This window comes from Heterocephalus glaber, unplaced genomic scaffold (genome assembly GCF_053883595.1).
Source record: "Heterocephalus glaber isolate CG9 unplaced genomic scaffold, H.glaber_assembly_v1.0 deba00001610, whole genome shotgun sequence".
In the NCBI taxonomy this organism is placed as follows: domain Eukaryota; kingdom Metazoa; phylum Chordata; class Mammalia; order Rodentia; family Bathyergidae; genus Heterocephalus; species Heterocephalus glaber.
Genome location: NW_028258381.1, coordinates 18709606 through 18729995, shown reverse-complemented (window position 1 = coordinate 18729995; position 20390 = coordinate 18709606). Strand labels below are relative to the sequence as shown.

General features: G+C 37.1%; 1 protein-coding gene across 6 annotated transcripts in view; it reads left to right on the top strand.

Moving 5' to 3' along the window:
- The window catches only part of Auts2 (activator of transcription and developmental regulator AUTS2), a 1122451-nt gene that overhangs the window by 331254 nt on the left and 770807 nt on the right, over positions 1-20390 (top strand). Inside the window, exon 1 of one of the 6 annotated variants that reach the window (XM_087195771.1) lies at positions 11849-11972. The exons of the other annotated variants lie outside the window; for them this stretch is intronic. Coding sequence (XP_087051897.1) covers positions 11925-11972 — 48 coding nt within the window. The 5' untranslated portion in view covers positions 11849-11924. Of the gene's footprint in view, positions 1-11848; positions 11973-20390 lie in introns of those variants that run through there. 6 annotated transcript variants of the gene reach the window in all.

Sequence of the window (20390 nt, the reverse complement as noted above, 5' to 3'; positions counted from 1 at the left end):
TGAGCTGCTTATTAACCACATCATTGGGTACAAACAACAACTATATAATCATAACTAATAAGAAATCGGTCCCCAAATGTTACAGAAAAATGAGAAGCTTAGGTTTATATTTGTGGTCATTAGACATACCGTGAGATATTAACTGATGCCATTATGTTGACTAAAACATTAAGAATTTGCTCATTTTTTTCTTTATATCAAAGCGTAACTTATTTATTTGTATATTTTATGATGTGCACAATATATCACTAATATCTATATCTATTTGTGTGTATTTATATATGTGTATCTCTCAGAGGAATTTATTCCAAAATTTTTTTGACATTGATAAACGTTCCCAAACAAAAACTTTTGGAGGCCATGTTTAGTCTACTCATAGAGAGAACCCCTTATTGTTAATGGGTATTTTGGGGTCTAGGTAGAGAGAAGAGGTAAAAGGTAAAGATAGAGGAAGTAAGTTTGAAGTGAAGGGTGTTCACATACAAATTAGAGAATAAGTCTTCCTGAGTGAAGCTGGTTCCAAGGTTACATGGTCAGGTGTTTGCATTGCCTTTATGCTTACTGTATGAGTCCTCTTCCTGGCAAAGATAAGAAGTCCTGGGGCACATGGTTTGGAGAATGTGTTTTTGGTTGGATTTCACCACCTTCTGTAGATATAGCCTATACAAGTAAGTGTATGTTTCAGCCCTGGTGAAAAGATACTTGGAGAAAAGAGTAAGAGTGAAGGACCAGAGACAATGAGGCCTGTAGTAAGCAACAACAACTAGTCCCTACTCTTTTATTTATTCATCCATTGGACAAATTGTTCATGAAACTCTGTGCTAACCATTTTCTACTTCTGGAGCTGGCATGCCGTATACACTGGCCAAATCCCACCTGCTATCTTTGTGAATAAAATTTTATTTGGAAGGTAACTGTGCTCCTTTCTTTTCTTTCTTTTTTTTTTTTTTTTTTGGTACCGGGGATCGAACTCGGGTCCTTGTGCTTGCACAGCAGGCGGTGAAACCGCTGAGCTAAATCCCTGGCCATGTACTCCTTTCTTTATGTATTTTTATGGTTAATCCTAAGCTATAATGGAGCATAGTTGAATAATTAAATAATAAGTCTAATATACTATTTGGCCTCTTTCTGAAAAAATTTGTGGACCTCTGTACTTGCATATTAATCAGTACTTGTTTCTGGTGCTTCTGCATGATAACTAAGCCATGGGCTCTTTGCTGTCTCTCTCTTGTGCACTGTTTACTGGAAAACACCTTTATCAGAGCCAAGTTAGGGCAGAAGGGGAGAAGAAAAGCACATAGCTAGGCACATTCATTATTTAGGTCTGTATACCAGCCCTGTATTGTAGAAAAGAAGGGGAAAAGACTATAGGTCTGAAAACTTTGGCTCTGAAATCAGTTTGTTGTGAGGACTTTCTCTCCGGGCCTCCGTTCCTGTGAATCACACTCTGGCTAAGAAAACACACTAGGTCAGGGATTCTCAAACTCTATCCTGCCTAGGAGGCCTATTGAAGATTGTTGGTCCCACCTCTAAGGCTTCTGATTTCATGAGTCTAGAGTTGTGAATTTACATTTTTAAACAAATTCTCAGGTCACACTGCGGTTGCTTATCTGCAGGCTGTTGTGTTTCAGGAATCATTGGATTAGATCTTAGGAGTTCCTAGAAGAGTAGATTAGTTGGTCATCTGTGGGATACACAGAGTGAGTAGGTTGTTTTTCTTTTTGGAACCTACCTCTCATTGCTCAGGAAAGTAGAGGCTTGAGTATACACTATAAAGAGTGACCTTTAGAGCGGGTCCATAGCCTAGATGGTTGTGATCAGTCTTACAGCGCAGTGTAGAAGAGAACCTATTAAGGCTAATTAGTTTCCATAAACTTTACCCTATCCTTTCTACCTCAATTTCTATTCTTTGCCTCTCTGCTTTGTAAACCTTTTGTGTCATTCATTATCATTTTCTAAATGATTATTTTCTTTGTTACAATAAAGTGTTAATGTTTAAAGAACTATTCATGCCAGAAACTATGCAAATTGCTTACAGAATAATCTTACTAAGTTTTTGGAAGTTCTGTTTTCCTCGTTTTGTAAATTAGTTCTTATTACAAATTAGGGACTAAGTTAGCAAAGTAGTGTGTGTCCTGGACAGTTTAGAAATTCAAACAGATAGTCAAATGTGATTATGCATGTCTGTAATCTTAGCACTTTGAGAAGCTGAGGCAGGAGGATGGCAAGTTTGAGTCCTGCCTGAGCAACCTGATGAGAGCTTGTCTCCAAAAAAGAAAAAAGAACAAATGTTGGGATGTAGCTCAGTGCAAAGTCCCTGGGTTCATTCCCCAATATCGCCTTCTCCCTCTAATCCACACAGAATGATCCATCAAAAATCAAGTTCATGAGGTCTTTGTTGTCCTCCCCTCTGTCTCTTACCTCCTTTTCCTCTTAACTGTTCGTTTTCATTTTTGGATCTTGGACCTTATTTTGACCTAGTGTTCTTTTTCCTTGGTTCATGAATGCTAGTATTACTCCATCACTGAAGCTCAGGAGTTTATCTGTGCATAATAGTGTTGCTCTTCCTCTTCTCTTCCAAGGGAAATAATTCTCTAAAGTATTTTACTATCTTAAAAGTTTTTTTAATCTATATTTCTAATTCTCTTACTCCATAATAACCTTCTTGAGAAAAATTATTTTGTCTTATTTATTTAGTTTCTTAAGAACCCAGAACTCTGTCATACAGTTGTCATTTCATAAGTCATGGTTTTACTAATCAGAATATAAGACGAGGATATGAGTCAAGGTCTACCTCTCTTCGCAGTATGGCTGCTGTGTTTAGGCTTCCCACAGCCTTAGGCTTATTCATCTCCAGTCTGATCTAGATGAAAAAGGAATTGTTTAATAGGAGACATTAGTTGTGAGATACTTTGTCTAATTCTCCGTATCTAGTGTGCTATTAGTGATGATTTTTTGTTTTGTTGCGTTTTCATTTTTAACTAGAGTTCAAACAAAATAATTTTAGGCAAAATCCTAAGAACATTTGAAAACATGGCATTTCAGGTCTAATTTTCGTCTTTGCTTTAAAAAAGTGTATACAGCTATAATTACTAATTGCAGCATTCTAAGTAGAGGCAGATGATGCATATGTTTGTGACAATTTTCCAGAGGGAGAGCTAAGTAACCAGGCTCATTTTTCCATAATGTAAATGTTATTCACAAACTATTATCATAATTGATGCACCAAGCCACGTGGGGTAAATAATGTGTTGTGTGTGGGAAGCAAGCTAGTAGTCAATGAATATTAAAGAACAAAACCACATTTTAAAACAGAAACTGTAATTATAATCATTCTGAATTCATATTCCACAGCCAGTTATAATAACTTGTCTGCCATTTATCTGTGTAACTCTGTGTATAAAGGCAGTAGGTATATAAGTCAAGTTGTACAGAAATACGTATATACCCATTTTATAAAAAGACTTAGTATTGAACTTCAGAATCATTATTTTTCTGCAAAAGCATTTGATGCAGAGTTTAGATGAACATGAGCAGTACTAACCAGTAAAATGTATATTGATGGGAAGGAACAAAATTTAGTTTTCTTACTTTGGCTTTTGTAGATGTATTATGTCTACCTGGAATGTCTTCTTGTTCCTTCCCTTGACCAAATCATTTTCTATACTTTCTGTTGAGTTTCTTTTTTGTAGGAAGTCTTTCTTATTCCTCTCTAATCCTTCTTACTGCTTTCTAGATGCTTGTCAACTTCTGTGTGTGGTATATTGATTTGTACTTTTGCGATGTACTATTTTACAAGAGTAGGTAATAAGTCCTTTCTTGTGTATATTATTAGTCTCCCCAACAACACTGTGAGGTCATTTTAGCCTGGTGTATGTATGTGAGTGTGTGTGTGTGTGGTTCCTTATGGAAAATGGTTAATGCTTAGTGCTGTCCATGTTTGAGTTGGCTTTTCAATGTGAATTGTTGGCCACTTACTTTTGTGTGTCAGATGCTGCATTTTTATAAAATCTTTTGTCCTGTGTCACCACATTTTTGAAATATTAGTAACCTCACTGGAAAGAACTAGATCCAGTTGGTGTGGAGTTTCTTTTCTTTTTTTTTTTTTTGGTGCAGTACTGGGGATCAAACTCAGGACCTTGCACTTGCAAGGCAAGTGCAGCACCACTGAGCTAAATCCCCACCCCTGGTGTGGAGATTTTAATGGAACACTTAATCAGAAATCTATAGTTTGGCTTCTGTGAAATACATGTTACTCCCTCCATTTCTAACAAGTTCTGAAATCAAGGGGAAGGTGCTACCTTGATCCCTTGAAATCGAGTGGTTTTGGAATATGCATTTTAGACATAGACAAGGCAGAAAGTAACTGTGTTAGAGTTTATATACTTTTATATTTTAAAATAAGCTATAATATATTCTTAGAAACCTTTTAGAAAAATCTCTTCACCATTGATCTAGCTCTTAGTTACAATTTCATTATACTCCGATAACTTCCTCTGACTATATAGCTGTTTCTTCTATACTAGACACATATTGTCTTTCTTTTTTATAGCAAAGAAAATATGAACAGCTTCCTGTTAGGTTTCTTAGCTCAAAAGTCTCTGGCCCTTAATGTCAGAGTCAATTTATTCAGCTAGTTTATACAACTGGACATATTTCTATAACAGAAACTTGAGTAAATAGAATGATCCTTAGCTTATTGCTTACAGAGACAGCCTGTTGTATGGCTGGTGTAGCTATTCCTCTCAAAAGAAGAATATCGGTTTTAGCATGTTTTTGTCCCTTTAGCACATACTTAAAGAGTTGAATCTTTCTGAGGGCTTTTGGAAAAACAAATGAAAGCCAACAACAATAACAAAACAAAGCGAAGCAAAACAAAATACCTTATACAATCTCCAGGAAGTCTAAAGATCACCTCTATAAAAGTACTAGGTTCAGGAATTAAGCATTGTGAAAGACACATTGCCATGAACCCCCCTCAAAATACTTCCCCTCACTTTGGACACATTTATCCCATCATTCTTGCCACTTTCTGAAGCAGTTTTCAAAGTCCTCTTTCATTTCTTTAGTTGCATTATTGTGGCTGCCTTGAGGTCCTGAATTGATTCAAAATGTTTACTTTTCACGGTCATTTTTACTTTGGGGAAGAGCCAGAAGTCATGTAGCCAGATCTGGTGAACAAGGTAGATGAGGGCATGCTGTAAAGTTTTTATAAGCTTGTATTTCTGTTTGATGCCACTTGGCAGCAGCATGCACGGAATTTTTTATCATGCCTTGTAAATACAGCCATGAAAGAGGACTTCCGAAACTACCTCCAAAAGTGGCAAGAACAATGGGACAAGTGTGTTCAAAGCAAGGGGGTGCATTTTGAAGGGGCTTAGTGGCAGTGTGTCTTTTACTGTAATAATTTTTAAGTTTAAACATTCATTGTATATTTTCATCACACCTCATATCTAGGAGTGGACACTTTTGAAGGGTAAGAAACCCTAGAGTTTACTTTTATTCATGCTGTTTCCAGCTTCAAGTCTTTATACAGGACTTCTCTTGAGGCCATTCACCTTCGGAATCCTAGATGGGCCAAAGGCCTGATTTCCTGGAGGACTCTGGAAAGTACTTAGCTCAGAGCTGGTGCCTTTTGAGCCTGTTCTTGGCAATGAGCCCTGGCTTGTTTCCTTCCAAGTCCAGTGCTCTTAGGAGCAGAGAAGAGGTCAGATGCAGATAACACAGGCATAATTTCTGACTCCTGACATGCTCAGCTGATATGTACTTCTTCTTTACCCTAAGGGTTTGAGGAAGACTCCCTTTATCATGGAACGTAATGATTAGCAAAGAGCATGCAGGATATGAGATTGATCTGGCTGCAACATCTGTCACCCCATTGATCACCAGGGTTGATTTGGCTGATCTGGCTGGCTAGGCGGGTGTCCCCTTCCTCCCTCACTGCTCCATGTGCGTCCCTCCTGAAGCTGCACACTCAGTTGGAAGAGGACGACCACCCCTGATAGAGGAGGACCGTTTCCTCCGTCAAGGGTATACAAATAGCTGCGCTCCCCTGCTAGAACCTCCAAAACAAGCTCTCAAGAAAAGAGCATGAAACTTTCTTATTTAGTTTTCTTTTCTTTAGACTTTAGGATGAAAACCTTTCTGCTTATACTTTAGCAGTATCTCTGTAGTTTGAATTAAGTTCAGTGAAGTAATTTTAAGCTTTACTGTTAAGCTAAGCTTCTGAGCCTCTTCATTTACATATTCTTTCTTGGAGGGTCAAGGGAAGCTTTAGTAAAATGTTGAGGTCTGAGTTAAAAACTTGAGTGCATGTGTGTATGTAAAGGTTGGGCATGAATGCGTATACTTGCTTGGATATGGACTGGCATGTTGACAAAGAGAACAGTCATTTTCAACAGAGGAAATGCCACATACAGAGGCTGGAAGATGGCTGTGGCTTTTGACAGATAAATGAATCCTTCTGAAGGTTTTATGAGAGCTGTGGCTAGTTTGCTGAGAAAAGGGAAAGTCCTTGAGCACCATCATACCTCTTCAGACTCTTACCAGGCATTCAGATGCTTTGCCAGAGGAAATACTGTGTTCCAAGTGCAGCTGCAATGGAAATAGAGTTCTTTTAGTGCAGCTGAAGCAATTTCTCTTACATAGATTGTCCTGTTTTAACAGTAATCTGTCTGTTTAAAACAAAACAAAAAGGCAGGTGGGAGTTGGAAGGAGGAGTGTATGCCAGGAAATGAAAATGAGTTGCCAAAGAAGCCTATCTCGTTTGTAATTTCAGAGTTGTTAAAAAGCCTCAATTGCTATTTGGCTATATCTCTGTGTATGTTTTTGTGAACTTCTAATTCTCCAGAAACTTTAAAGATAAAATACCAGTCAGACTTTTATTAGAGAACAACTCCTGTAGGAAATAATGACTGCTTTGAAGCTTAGAAGCCATAGCATCTTTTACCAGCTAAGCCTTCCAAGGAACTAGGCTGACTCCTGGTGTCCTCTCTGGTTCTCTCCCTCCCTTCCTTATGGCTCATGAAGCTTTCAACCTAATCAGAAGATGACTAAGCCCCTCTCGTAGCAGGTGGAGTTACTGAACAGAAGTTGAACTGATGTTTCAGTAGTGTTTCCAGCTGGCTAAAGCTACTAAGCAGAGGTCAGAAGATGGTGATATAATGTAAGATTTTGCATTTACCTTTTATTAAGCTCAACTGTGAACATGAAGCTATGTTTACTCCTTTGCAATGCTGTGACCCCAGTTACTTATCACAGAAATTATAATCTTCATATAGAATTGATTAATCTCACTTTATAGAAAAGGAATTGAGTTAGAGAGAGATAAATGATTATTTTGCAATTATACCTGGTATTGGACATGGCTGACATTGGAGCTGTGATTCTTCAATCTCCAAAACTATTTATGTGTAAACACTGTGTGTCTTTCCTGTAAAGTAACTTTTTGTCTCTGCCTCTACCAAGTCTTGTTCTTCCCCCTTTTAAGATGATAGCCAGTAATCTACCTCTTAATTTCAGCTTTTATTTTCTTCCCTCTTACACACTATGTCTTATACTCATGCAAACATTAGATATTTAGGGATAAAGTAAACAGAACATCTCTAATTCTCACTGTTCCATGATCATGTTATGGTATCTGAAATTAGTAACCTAATAGCCCTACAAGTCTAGCAGAGGACTCCTGTGTTTTGTTGTTGTTGTTGTTGTTTGGTACCGGGGATCGAACTCGGGACCTTGTGCTTGTGAGGCAGGCGCAGAACCACTGAGCTAAATCCCTGGCCCAACAGAGGACTCCTATGTAAAGTGGTGTGATGGGGCCAAGAAATCTTGTAGACCCAGCTAAGTACAGAGCAGCTGTGAGATCTTGTGAGCTCTTGGTGAAATTCTGTGGTATCTGATCCGGGTCGGTTCCCAGCCTGGGAGACACAGCCTTTATCAGGACACTAAGTAAGTCACAAGTGATTACCTTTCCTGTGAATACTATTTTTATGCATTTGTAGAAAGAATGACTAACAAAATAAAAATTTATTAAAAAGCATTATTAAATTCATACTGATTTGTGTCTTTGATCACTGAATGACTGCTAAGATTTAGTATGTTAGCACATGAGAAGTTCATTATTTTTTGTACTGAGAAAAAGATCCTCCTGTTGAAGTTTAGATACTACTAGTGTTCATGGACTCTCCCCAGGTTCTGCCTTCACTAGACCTGTGAATGGGTCAGCTTAACTAAGTTCTAGCTGTTTTGGAATCTTGCATTATCTTACTTTCCTTCTTCTTTTTGAGCATTTGGCATTTGGCTTTGTGACATTTGGCTTTATGACACAAGGGAAACAATCACAAGAAAATGGACTGGTGTTCAACTACTCTCCCATAATGTGTCCTGAAGACATGATGTGTTTTGCCAGCGTACTTCAAAGTACAATTGGTCAGTGCTCTCTCTGTCTCTCTTGTTGTTTCTACCCCCATTTTCCTGTGAAACACTGGACATCTTGCTAGTCTCTGAAACCATGATCGCCTCTGGCTTCCCTTTTCTCCTTTTTTTCGGGTGGTGGGAAGGTAACCTGGAATTGAACTCAGGACCTTGTGCTTGCAAGGCAGGCGGTGCCACTGAGCTAAATCCCTGCCCCTATTCCCTTTTCTCCTTATCCCACTTGTGTGACTTGTGTAATCCCTTTACCACCTGCCTTATCAGCACTCTTAGTTCTTTGAAGTTCTTGTCCTTTTGCCCTTTTCTTGCCAGGAGCTTATTAACTGTTTGCTCTCTTGAGACTCTTGTTTCATTTGGGAGAAACCAAAATGTTGGACTGTTATCATTGTAGATCAGCAGGCCTCAGCATGCAATGTTTTGCAGGTATTGCCTATCAGTCCATTTACCTAATTGCTTTCTCTGTCCTTTTGGTGCAAGTTTCCAAACTCTTCCCCACTCTCCTTAAGGCTGCAATGATAGTAAACATTTAGGGACTATTTAATATATCAGTGGAAATAGTCTAAGGACTTTATATGCATTGTCTTATCCCTGTTCTTGCTGTATGACCTAGCTTTTCCTCCTCATCCATCCAATTATCCAACAAATACTAACAAAGCATCATCTGTATTCAGGCCTCTGCCAAGCTTCAGGCTTTAACTGTGATTGAGGTTGATTAGGGACTTCAGTCCACAAGCCTCTGATTCACAGTAAGACACAGAGAGGTAAATAGCAAAGTCGGCATTCTATGATAAATGCTAAGAAAGGGACAAGTTCAGAACTTTATAGTTACATCCAACCCATACATGGTGATGAGAATAAGGAAGACTTCTTGGAGAAATTAAGCACCAGTCTAAAGAGTCAGAAACTATGATGGAGGACCAGCAGGTGTTCTAGACAAGAACACTTCAATGCTGCTATGATTCCAGGCAATGGAAGGAGACCATTAAGCACATAGGAATTGTTCTCAAACAAGTTGGAGGTCTTCTTTCTGGTGTGAATTCCATAGACTCTTTTTTCTACCTCCTATGTGATCTATATCCTCAGATATTAACTTGAATTAAAATCCACTGAGATTCATAGAAAGAAATCTTGGGGAATGAGTTTTGACACATTTGCTGTCAATCTTAATATGAAGTTTACTGTGCACTTGTGAAGATACTCTGCTGAAATAATATTAGACTGTTGGGGAAGCTTAGGGGAAAATGCTGCTTCAGAATTACTGTAGCGAGGATTATAATTGTGACTTATTCATTCAAGGGTAAGGATTTCTTTTTCTCCATCTCTCCCTGCCTTCCTCTCTCCTCTTGCCTCTGTCTTCGTTCCTTTTTCCTGTGATACTGGAGTGTGAATCTAGAGCCTTCACACTGAACTGAATTCCTTGTCCTTCTTGAGACAGGGTCTCACTAAGTTCCCAGGTTGTCCAATTTGGGCTTGAACTTGTGATTCTCCTGCCCCAGCCTCCCAGAGTGCTGAGATTACGGGTGTGCCCTATTATGCCCAGTTAGGGGTAGGGATTATTTAGGACAGCCTTTCAGAGACAATAATTCCTAAAAATTTGAGAGCTAAAATGAAACTGCTTGCTTAGGGAAATCATAAAAACAAATAGCAGCTTCACAATGAATATGTACCCCTTCCATTTTCCATCATGACAGTTAATAGGTGACAGTTTAGTTCTTAGTAGTTTGTTAATGCCTTCAAACACCTTGGATGAAGAAAGCATGATGTGCCTTATATGAAGCGTCTGTAAATCTGTGTATTTGATACATCTGTGACCCAGAGCCAGGGAGTCAAGCAGTGGGCCATGCAGGCTCCTGGTCTTTTGTAGGTCGGAAAGGAGCATGAACCCCCTTGTAGACTTTTGCTCTTCTAATTGCGGTATAGACTGCCCTTTAGCTTCAGTACTCCCTTCAGCTTTAGGAAGAAGCATGGCACAAAGGAAGTGAATGGTAGAATATTTCAAACTTTATTTAAACCACTTGGAAGATGGAGGCTGATAATGTCATATATTCAGACTCATCTTATTTTGTCTTTCTCTTTCTCAGGAGGGATCGTTTACAGCATCCTATGCAATCTACTTTTAAATCAGATAGATCTTAATTATTTTGTTCTTAATATTTAATTTTCTTGTACAGGTGTGGGAAGTAGGTAGGAGATATGTACCATCATATTATTAAGTGGGTTTTTTGGGCAGAATTTAGCTATTTATTATTTCTACTCTTTCACATATCCAAGACTAAGTAATTCACCGAATCAAATCCAGGCCCACTGATCACTCCAGCAGACTGTTCCTACCAGATGCAGTTTCCTCTTTGTCTTAAGACTTCCAACAAAGTACAAATATTTAACTTCTTTGACCAATTTGAGCAATCATAAATTTTCTCCGATAGAAAGAGTCACTGTTTTCCATGTACCTAAATGTCTTTAGTAAAACCTTACAATTCTGAAAAAAAAATCTATAAAGTGTCAGTCATCTTTTAAAGCTGCTAGTTCCTTCAGCTGAATTCTGGAAGCTATTTTAGCTGCTAAGGGAAGAGCAAACTGTCCCCAATTTCTCTTGCTCTGGCTCTGAGAGGTTGGAAGATACTGTTTGTTTCTTTGTTTTTGGTACTGGGGATCAAACTTGGGACCTTGCGCTTGCGTGGTAGGTGCCAGAACCACTGAGCTAAATCCCCGGCCCAAGGAAGATATTGTTTCAGTTGGAAAATTTAAAAATGGATTCAGATTCACATTTTATTAGAGACTGGATTGTTTTTAGTGTTGTAATCTTTCTGAAAGTGTGGAGAAAGGTCATCTCATGGTCTTATTTTGGCGATCATGGGGTTAAAGCTGTGGCAGAGTTCTTTCTCCAGACCCAAGCTCTTGTCAGAATAATGTTTGGCCAGGTGTTAAACTGTGTCCAGAGGGGAGTTCTGGAATTCATTATTCATCCCTTGGGAGGCAGTAGGGCAGAAGGGAAAAAAGAGGCTGTCCTTGTGGGAGGACACTGGAGCCAGGGCCTGCCTCCTGCCTTACAGACATATGCCATTTGTGTTGAGGGCATCGGAAGTCCATTTGAGGAATTCTCTTGTCATCTAGCCAAGAGAGGGACACAGAGGGAGCAGGAGGGAGGGAGAGATGGGCAGGTTGGCAGGCAGTCAGGGAGTGCGGTTTCGCTGAGCAGGATCACAACACAGTGTTTTAGGTGCTAAGGGAAGGAGGGCAGGAAGATAAAGGAGGAGGTAGATAGGTTTGAAATAGTGTGTTTCCTGGTTTTCTTTGTTTTTTGTTTTTTTGGGTTTTTGCCTGTCTTGCTCCTCCTATGTTTGAATACGTGCCATCCTTTGGAAAACTCAGGATCTGAAAGAAGCCTTTGCTGATATACCTTTATTTTTTTCAGCTCTGTACTGTGGGATTTCCCCCTCTTGTTTTTTTCCCATCTTCTTTTCCTCTGAGGGCAGAAGGTGAGAGAGACAATGATCAAGTCAAGCTGGTTCCATGTTAAATTCAAGTATGCAGAGAAGGTAAGTCAGTATGTTTGGTTTTTCCCAAGGGAAACCTGCCACCTCCCCCTGGTCTTCCCATGTTGTCTACTCCACTAGCCACTAGTTTTGGAGAAGCAAATGGAGCTGAGGAATTTTATTTGGGAATGTGTTTCCTCTAGCTTAATGATTCTTGGATGGAACACAGGCTCACCGCTTGCAGTCTGACATTGCCACATTGCTGCAGACCCAGAAGAAAGAATCTTCAGACCCTGTTCTGCAGGCATTATTTAAAGAAGAAAAATAATGAAGCTGCAATAGCAGGAAAGGCAGGGTATGGTGCTTTAGTTTGAATAGAGCATTTTCAAGAGGGATATTTGCTATGAAACTTGATACATTTTTGTTCTGAAATAAATTAACAGTCATTTTCCCTTAACTGTAGTTTGCTTCTAACTTTTAATTTTTGTTTTTATTTAACTGACTTTGTTCATTAACGTGTAGAGGAGCTTTGTAATGTTGTTTGGGTGTAGAAAAATATTCCATTTTATGACTACATATGAGAGTTTTTTAACTTTCTGTTGGGGGTTATATGTTAGAGTGAGAGTAAATTTTAGTTGCACCTGAAATTTAATATTAAATTGTGTTATGTGTTAACATACTCTTTACCGTGCTTTAAGGATAAAAGTATACACTCTATAATACTTCTTTACCTCCATGGGGGTGTTTTATTTCTTTTTAGTTCTGGACCCTCCTGTGTTGCTTCTGTTGGGAATTTGTAAGGGTAATAATAAGATTTCCAAGAAGATCCTAAAATTAGACCTATCTTTAAAAATTTTTTTTCTTCCAATTTGCTTGTTGAAAATATTGGTATATTTGCTATAGACTTAACCTGGGGCCCTAGAGTATGGAATCATGATATGACAAGATAGAAAAAATTGCAATAATTATCTTTATATTTCTTGTGATTATTTACATAAAGGGGTTATAAATGCCTTCTCCATTCATCTAGTTTTAAAAAAGTTAGAACACTATGGGCTCATTTTTTCCCTGAATTGTTTCTTTCATATTAATTTATTTTTGTTCAGAAGATTTCTCCTATTTCTCCATTTTAAGCCTATTTGTATTGTTAACTAATAAAACTATTATAAATAAAATACCATTTTCTTGTGAATGGAATTGGGAAAGATTATCACAATTAGTGGGATTTTAAATTTTTTTTGCTTAGAGGGTAACTTTCCTTTGTTGAGCTTGCTATGGTGTTGTGAATTTTGATATATTGTATTCTGTCTTAACCTTTTTTCATCTTCAGGGTTCTTTCCTAAGAAACTGAAAGTCAGAGTTAAACCACATGAATAAACTAATAATACTGAAAGGAGAAAAGCATGTCAAAATTATCTTCATAGAAGGAAAAATACATTAAGTTAATTGCTTCATTTGAATTACCATATTGCTCTCTGTTTAGCACCAAACAAGGAGAGAAAGAATCATGTACTAACACAGAAGTGTGATATAAAGCTGAAGAATGTAAAGCTGTAAATTAGATACCTAACTGAAGAAAAATCTCCTTCTTGATTTTATTAGGGTGGGTTAAAAGAGAAACAGAACTCTCAGTCTCGTGTTTGACATGCTTAAGGTGCTCCAGATATCAGTGGTTTTCAGCAGAACTTTTAAAAATTTTGTTCCTTCACAAGGATTTGTTTTTTTAAATCTACATTGTAGTATTTTCCCCAAACTCATCAAAATGGATTTCATCTGGAGAGATAAAGTCTTAATGTAAATACAGGGAGAGAGATGCTTACAAAATAAATTTACAAAACAGCAACAAAAAACAATGCTTACTTGAATCAAATTCTCCTGTTCCCCCTTTCCTTCTCATTTCTACATATATTCTCCTTGTGGAATTTCCTGTGTCCATGTATTCTAGTTCCTATGTCTGATAATTCCAGAATCTCTATAATTAGTCTAATATTTTCTTGAGCTCAAGGCACATCTATTTAATTGACTAGCTTATATATCTGTCTTAAAGTTCAGCACATATCTCAAATGCAGTGTCTCTAAGATGAAGTGCATTTCTTCCATAATCAAACATTCTTTTTCCTTTATATTCCGCACAGTAGCTAAGGCAGCACTGTCCAGTCCATGTGTTCCCAGAGGCCCTGTTTTACTCCTGTTCTTCAGTTCCCTTCTGGATTATTAGAGAAGCCGTATAACTGATGGCCCTCTGAGATTTATGGTTGTTTGTGGTGTTCCCTGACTGCTGTACTGATCTTCTTTAAAGATCAGACCAAGGGGCCGGGGATTTAGCTCAGTGGTTCCGCTGCCTGCCTTGCAAGTGGAAGGATCCGAGTTTGATCCCCGGTACCAAAACAAAACAAAACAAAAAAGATCAGACCAAGTCTCTTCTTCCTTTGCTTGCTAATGTCTGCCCTTTTCCACTTAAACATTCTTACTTGATCTCCCTCAACAGTGCCATCATTTGTCTTTGCATATGCATAATGTGTCTTATTATAATTATTTACCATTGTGTGCCCTCTGTAGCATCATACAATCATAAAAATATAGAACTGTGTGATTTTTTTAAAAATTCACAATCCCAGCACATTCAGATGGTAAATTATTGCTTTAATATTAAGTCTATGACTTTTTTCAGGAGTCTGGCAAGCCTGAGTTTGAATTCTGCTGTAACAGTTTATAGTACTTGTAATATATGACTTTGACCAATATATTAAATCCGAAGAAATTATTTCCTTTTCTTAATAAAGAGAATTATCATCTAATTTTAAATTTTTAAATTTTTAAATTTAAGATAATAGATTCCCTTGCTGTTGTAAGAAATAATACAAAGAGATACCATATGCCCTTTACCTTGTTTGTTACAATGATTAAATGTTGTAAGAATATGGTAAAATATCACAACCAGGACATTTGGGATTAATACAATAAAGACATAAAACAGTTCCATCTCCAAAACAATCTCTCCTTTCAGCTTTTTATAGCCATACTACTTTCCTCCTATCTCTATATTCACAATCGTAAGCTCTTCTCAACCCATAATTGTTTTGCATTTTTATAATTTTATCTATTCAATTATGATATATGAATGGAATCAAATAGTATATAACCTTTGGGATTTTATTTTTTCACTCACTATGATTATCTAGAGTTCATCCAAGTTGCTGTATACTCTTTATTTTTGAGTAGTAATTTATGTACCATTGTTAATTTAATCACTTTATCCATTAAAGGACATTCATGTTCCTGTTCTTTTACAAAAAGAGCCACTGTGAATAGTTTTGTATACATGTTTTGATGTGGATGTCCATTTTTGTTTTTCCTGGATAAATCCCCAGGAGTGCAGTTGCTGGGTGGTATAATATTTGCAGAGTTCATTTTTTAAAAGCCACCAAACTTATCTTCTAGAGTGTTTCTGGTATTGTCCATTCTGTTCAATGCAGTGGATGAGCACTCTAATTTTTCTGTATCTTCATCAACATTTGGTGTTATTCCTATTTATTTTAGTCATTTTATTGGTGTGTAGTAATATTTCATTGGGGCTTTCCTTTGGAATTCCCTAATGGGTAACAATTGTGTGTTTGTTGTTTTAATATGTTGTTTTGTGAAATGTGTCTTACCCATTCAGTCTTTTGCCAATTTTGTATTGGAATTTTAGATTTTTTTTTTTTTGGTACTGGGATTGAATTTAGGGTCTGGTGTATCTGTGCTAGGCATTTGCTCTGGCCCTGGGGCCATCTTCAGCTTTAAAACTTTAGCATTTTTACCATTGAGTTTTCAAATTTTTACTATATCCTACCTACTAATTTTTTATTGGATATGTGGTTTGCAAATATTTCCCAAAATCTGAAGTTTAACTGTGCATCCTCTTAACAAGAGTCTTTTGCAAAGCAAAATTTTTAATTTTTTTTCATTAAGTTTATTGGTACATTTTAGGTATACAGTATAGTCACATTCATCATTGGGATCTTGTACACATGATGTATCTTGGTTCTTATTTTATCCCTCTTCCTCTGCCCTCTGTTCACCGCCCCCCCCCCCCACATTTCCCTATTTACAAAGACTTTGTTTCCCTATTTACAAAGACTTTTGTTTTTTCCTTTTCTCATATTTTTTTCTTTTCCCTTCTATACTCTTAAGTGAAATAAATAGGACACCGAACAGTTTCTCTGGTGTGAAAAACTAAAAGTGTAAATAAGGTTCAGAATGTATGATTGATAATGTGAAATAGGAAGAAAAGGTCTAAAGGAGTAGGGGAAGTGGGAAGGGTGGGGAAAGGAAAAAAGGGAAAACAAAAGTTTTAATTTTGGTGCAGTTCAATGAATGGATTTTTTCCTTTATATGTTTTACTTTTGCTGCCAATCTTAGAACTCTGACTATCCCTTAATATTTTCTTTTCCTGAGTTTTCCTAAAAGTTTTATATTTTACATTTAAGTCCCATAATCCATTTTGAGGTTAGCTTTTCTATAAAATGCTAAATTTTGTTCAAAGTTATATATGCCCAGCTCTTTTTTGTATTTTGAGACAGGGTCTCCCTAATTTGTCCAGACTGATTTCGAACTTGGGACCATCTGCCTCAGCCTTCTGAGTAGCTGAGATTACAGGCTTGCATGACAGTGTACAGTTTTTTCAGGAATTTTTAACTTAGGCATTTCATTTGTTTAATAGTTATTAGGCTGCTCAAATGATCTTTTTCATATTGGGTGAGTTATGGTAGTTTTTATTTTTGAGGAAATCCTCTACTTAATCTAAGTTGTCAAATTTAAGTGCTCTTCATCCATTTTATGTTTGCAGATCCTATTACCTATGACATCCTTGGTGTACTAATTAGTATTTATATCTTTATTTTTTATTTGCTAGTCTTGCTAGAGGTTTGTCAGTTTTATTGATCTTTTCAAAGAACCAGTTTTTTGTTTCATTGATGTATTTCAGTATTTTCTTATTTTCCTAACTGGATCATTTCTTTTGTCTTGCTGACCCAGGGCTATTTTGTTGTTCTTTTTTTTTTTTCGGTGTTCTTGAGGCAATAGATTACATTATTGATTTGAGACTTTTCATATTTTTCAATGTGAGCTATGAAGTTCCCTTGAAGCACTGCTTTATGTTCCACAAAATTTGACATTTTATATTTTTACTTTCATTCAGCTCAGTGTGTTTATTTTAAATTTACATTAAGATCTCTTTGATGCATGGTTTATTTATAAATATACTGTAGTTTTGTTTCTAGGTTTTTGGGCATTTTCCTGTTATCTTGGCTGCCCATTTCTTATTTGAGTCCATTGTAATCAGAGAACCTACTGTGGGATTTTTACCTTTTTAAATTGCTGAGATTTGTTTCTGGCCCATCATGTGGTCTTTCTTGATGTGTTTTATGTGAGTACTTTAAGAATTTATATTTTGCCTGGAGGGGAGTGTTTTGTTTGGAATATATCAAGTAGATTCTCTGGGTTGATAATGTTGAGTTTTTCTCCATCCTTGATTTTCTGTTTTATCAATTGTTAAAATGTTTCCTTCACATATTTTTTGGCCCTGCTGTTCAGTGCAAGTACATTTTAGGATCATTATGTTATCTCAGGGGAGTGACTTTTTTTATCAAGTAATGTCCCTCTTTGTCCCCGGTAATTTTGTGTGCTTTGAAGTCTATTTTATATGATATTAAATATGTTTATGGGATAATAGAGAGCATGCAGTCCCACAGTCTGCTTCTTGCAAGTTAGGGAACCAGGAAAGCCAGGGGTAAAATTCAGTCTGAGTCTGAAGGCCTGAAAGCCTGTGTAGCCAGTGGTACAATGTTCAGTCTGAGTCTCACAGCCTAATAACTGGGGATTTCATGGTATCAGTCCTGTCCTGTGCCTAAATGCCTAAGAGTCAAGGGCACCAATGTCTGAGGACAGGAGATGAAGGTCCCAGTTCAGAAATATTTCCTTCCACTGCATTTTTGTTCTATTTGAGCTTTCCATGAATTAGATGAGGCCCACCTACCCTGCTGAGGGCATCTTCCTTATATTTGTTTGTTATGCTTGGCGGGGTGGGGCAAGGTCTCACTATGTAATCCAGGCTGGCCTCAAACTTGGGATCCTCCTTCCTCAACCTTTTGAGTGATGGGATTGTAGGTGTGTACCACCACCTCTGGCTAGGCTATCTTCTTCAATCAGTCTACTAGTTCAAATACTAATCTGTTCCAGAGACATTCTCGCAGAAACACCAAGAAATGTTTTACAAGCTCCTTAGTCCAATAAGATTGGTACATAAAATGAAGAATTATTTATATTTTTTGCTTTTGTTTTCTATGTGTATAGCACAGAGTTGAATCATATTTTTTCTTCACTCTACCTACCAATCTATCTTCATTGTTGCATTTTGACAAATATTTGATATATTAACCTTTGAACTTGGGTGTTTTCTGTTTTCTTTTTTTCTCTGCCTTTCTGTAAATTTGGTCTAGAATTTCTAAAACTCCACTTTGATGCATCTGTAGTGCTTTTGAGTATTTTGTATGGTATTATTAATGGTTTCAAAACTTACCATGGTCTAATGGCATTGGCATTTGAAATTTATCAGTTCAAGTGAGGTGTCAGAATTCACCTCCTTTGTTCTCTCCTGTTTTGTCCGTTTTATGTCAGTTTACATTGTTTTGTTTACTGTAGCTTTGTGATATGTTTTGCAAACAAGATTGAGTCTTCTTTGTTCTTCTTTTTCAGAATTGTTTGGTATCCCTTGAGATTACATATGAATTTGGATAAATATTTGTATCTCTACAGACAATCCTATTGTGATTTTTTGTTTTGTTTTGTTTTGTTTGTACCAGGGTTCAAACTCAGAACCTTGCACTTGTGAGGCAGGTGCATTGCCACTGAGCTAAATCCCTGGCCCTTCCAATTGTGGTTTTGACAGGGATAGTATTGAATTCATAGATTTGCTTTTGATAATACATAGTTGTCTTAAAAATATTAAACCTGTAACAATATAAGGCTCATGGCCAATCTATGATCAGGGGATGCCTTTCCACTTATTTGTGTCTTTAGTTTGCTTATTTATTTTAAAAAATGTTTTAAATGAGTTTTTAACTTTTGTTACTGAATATTGAATTTTGTACTTCTAAAATTACCTTTGACTTCTTCATAGCCTCTTTTACTTTGCTGAGATAGGTTTCTTTGTTGTAGCTTTCCAATTTTTCTTTGGATTCAAATGTATGTACTCATTTTCTGAAGCTTTTTATGATGAGTGCTTTAAAATCTTTGTTAAATAATTCTAATAACTCTGACGCCTAGGTGTTCTTGTCTATTGATTATTTTTTTTCTTTCAAGCTAACACTTTTGTGGTTCTTGGGGGTATGGAGTGATACTTCACTGAAATCTGGATATTACCTGTATATTTTTTTAAAGACTAAATCTTATCCACATCTTCTCTCTCTACCTGTTTTTCTCTGACAGTTTTTTTGACAGGCAAGCAAAGTCCACCTTTCCAGTGGTCCTGTTTGTGACACTGATAGAGAAAGCGTCCTGTTAGTGCTGCAGTGGAGTTTCTGCTTCTCTGCAGACCTCTGCTGATGTTATGTTCGTGGAGACAGATAGGTGTGTTTTATGGCCTTCGTTGACACTACTGGAGATGGTTTAGTTAGATGAATTCTGTCTAGATGTCCCCTCAAAGCCTCATGTGGTCATAGGTGGAGCTTTTCAGAGGTGACTGGATCTAGGGTGTGTGATGCTGGGATTCACTGTGTGATAGTGGCTTTAGGGATGTGTGATTAATAAATTAGTCTACTGAGTGGTTTGGCATAGTTCTAGGTGTGGATAATGGGAAGGTCCACCCAAAGGATGGGTAGACTGGAAGGGATAAAAGGGAGAGGCAGGCTGTTGCTGTAGCTGCTTCAATACTTTGCTGCTTTGCTGTCTTTTGACTGCCATGAACTATTTCTCCTCTGTGATGTCCCTCTCCAACTATGGACTGAAAGCTCTACATACTGTAAACTGAAATAAACCCTTCCTCCTTTTACTTTGAGTGTTGGATATTTTGTCTCAGCAACAAGAAAAGTAACTGAGATATGGTGGAATGTTGAAGTCTTGACTCCAACATGTGCCTTGCTAGTTTGCTTATTTTCTGGTGCTTTGGATAAGAGACCAAATTGTTTTTAGGGCTTTTTTGTGTTCTTTTGCTGTTTCTGGGTTTCTTGCTTCTTCAGTTCTAATCTGGGCTTATGTGATGAAGAAAAAAAATCCCGTGAAAATCTCAGTTATGTTGTTTTTTTGGTCTTCAGATTTTGAGCCCTAGTTTGTCTTTTTTTTACCTTTCATAGTCTAAAATATCACCTTTCATCTATAATGTCCAGGAATTTTAGTTCTATTTACTGTTTATAAATAAAAGTGTGTTTACTCCTTTCCTGGAAACAGGAATTCCTTAAGATTCTTTTCCCCAGTACTCAGGGCCTTTACACAGAGTTATATTTT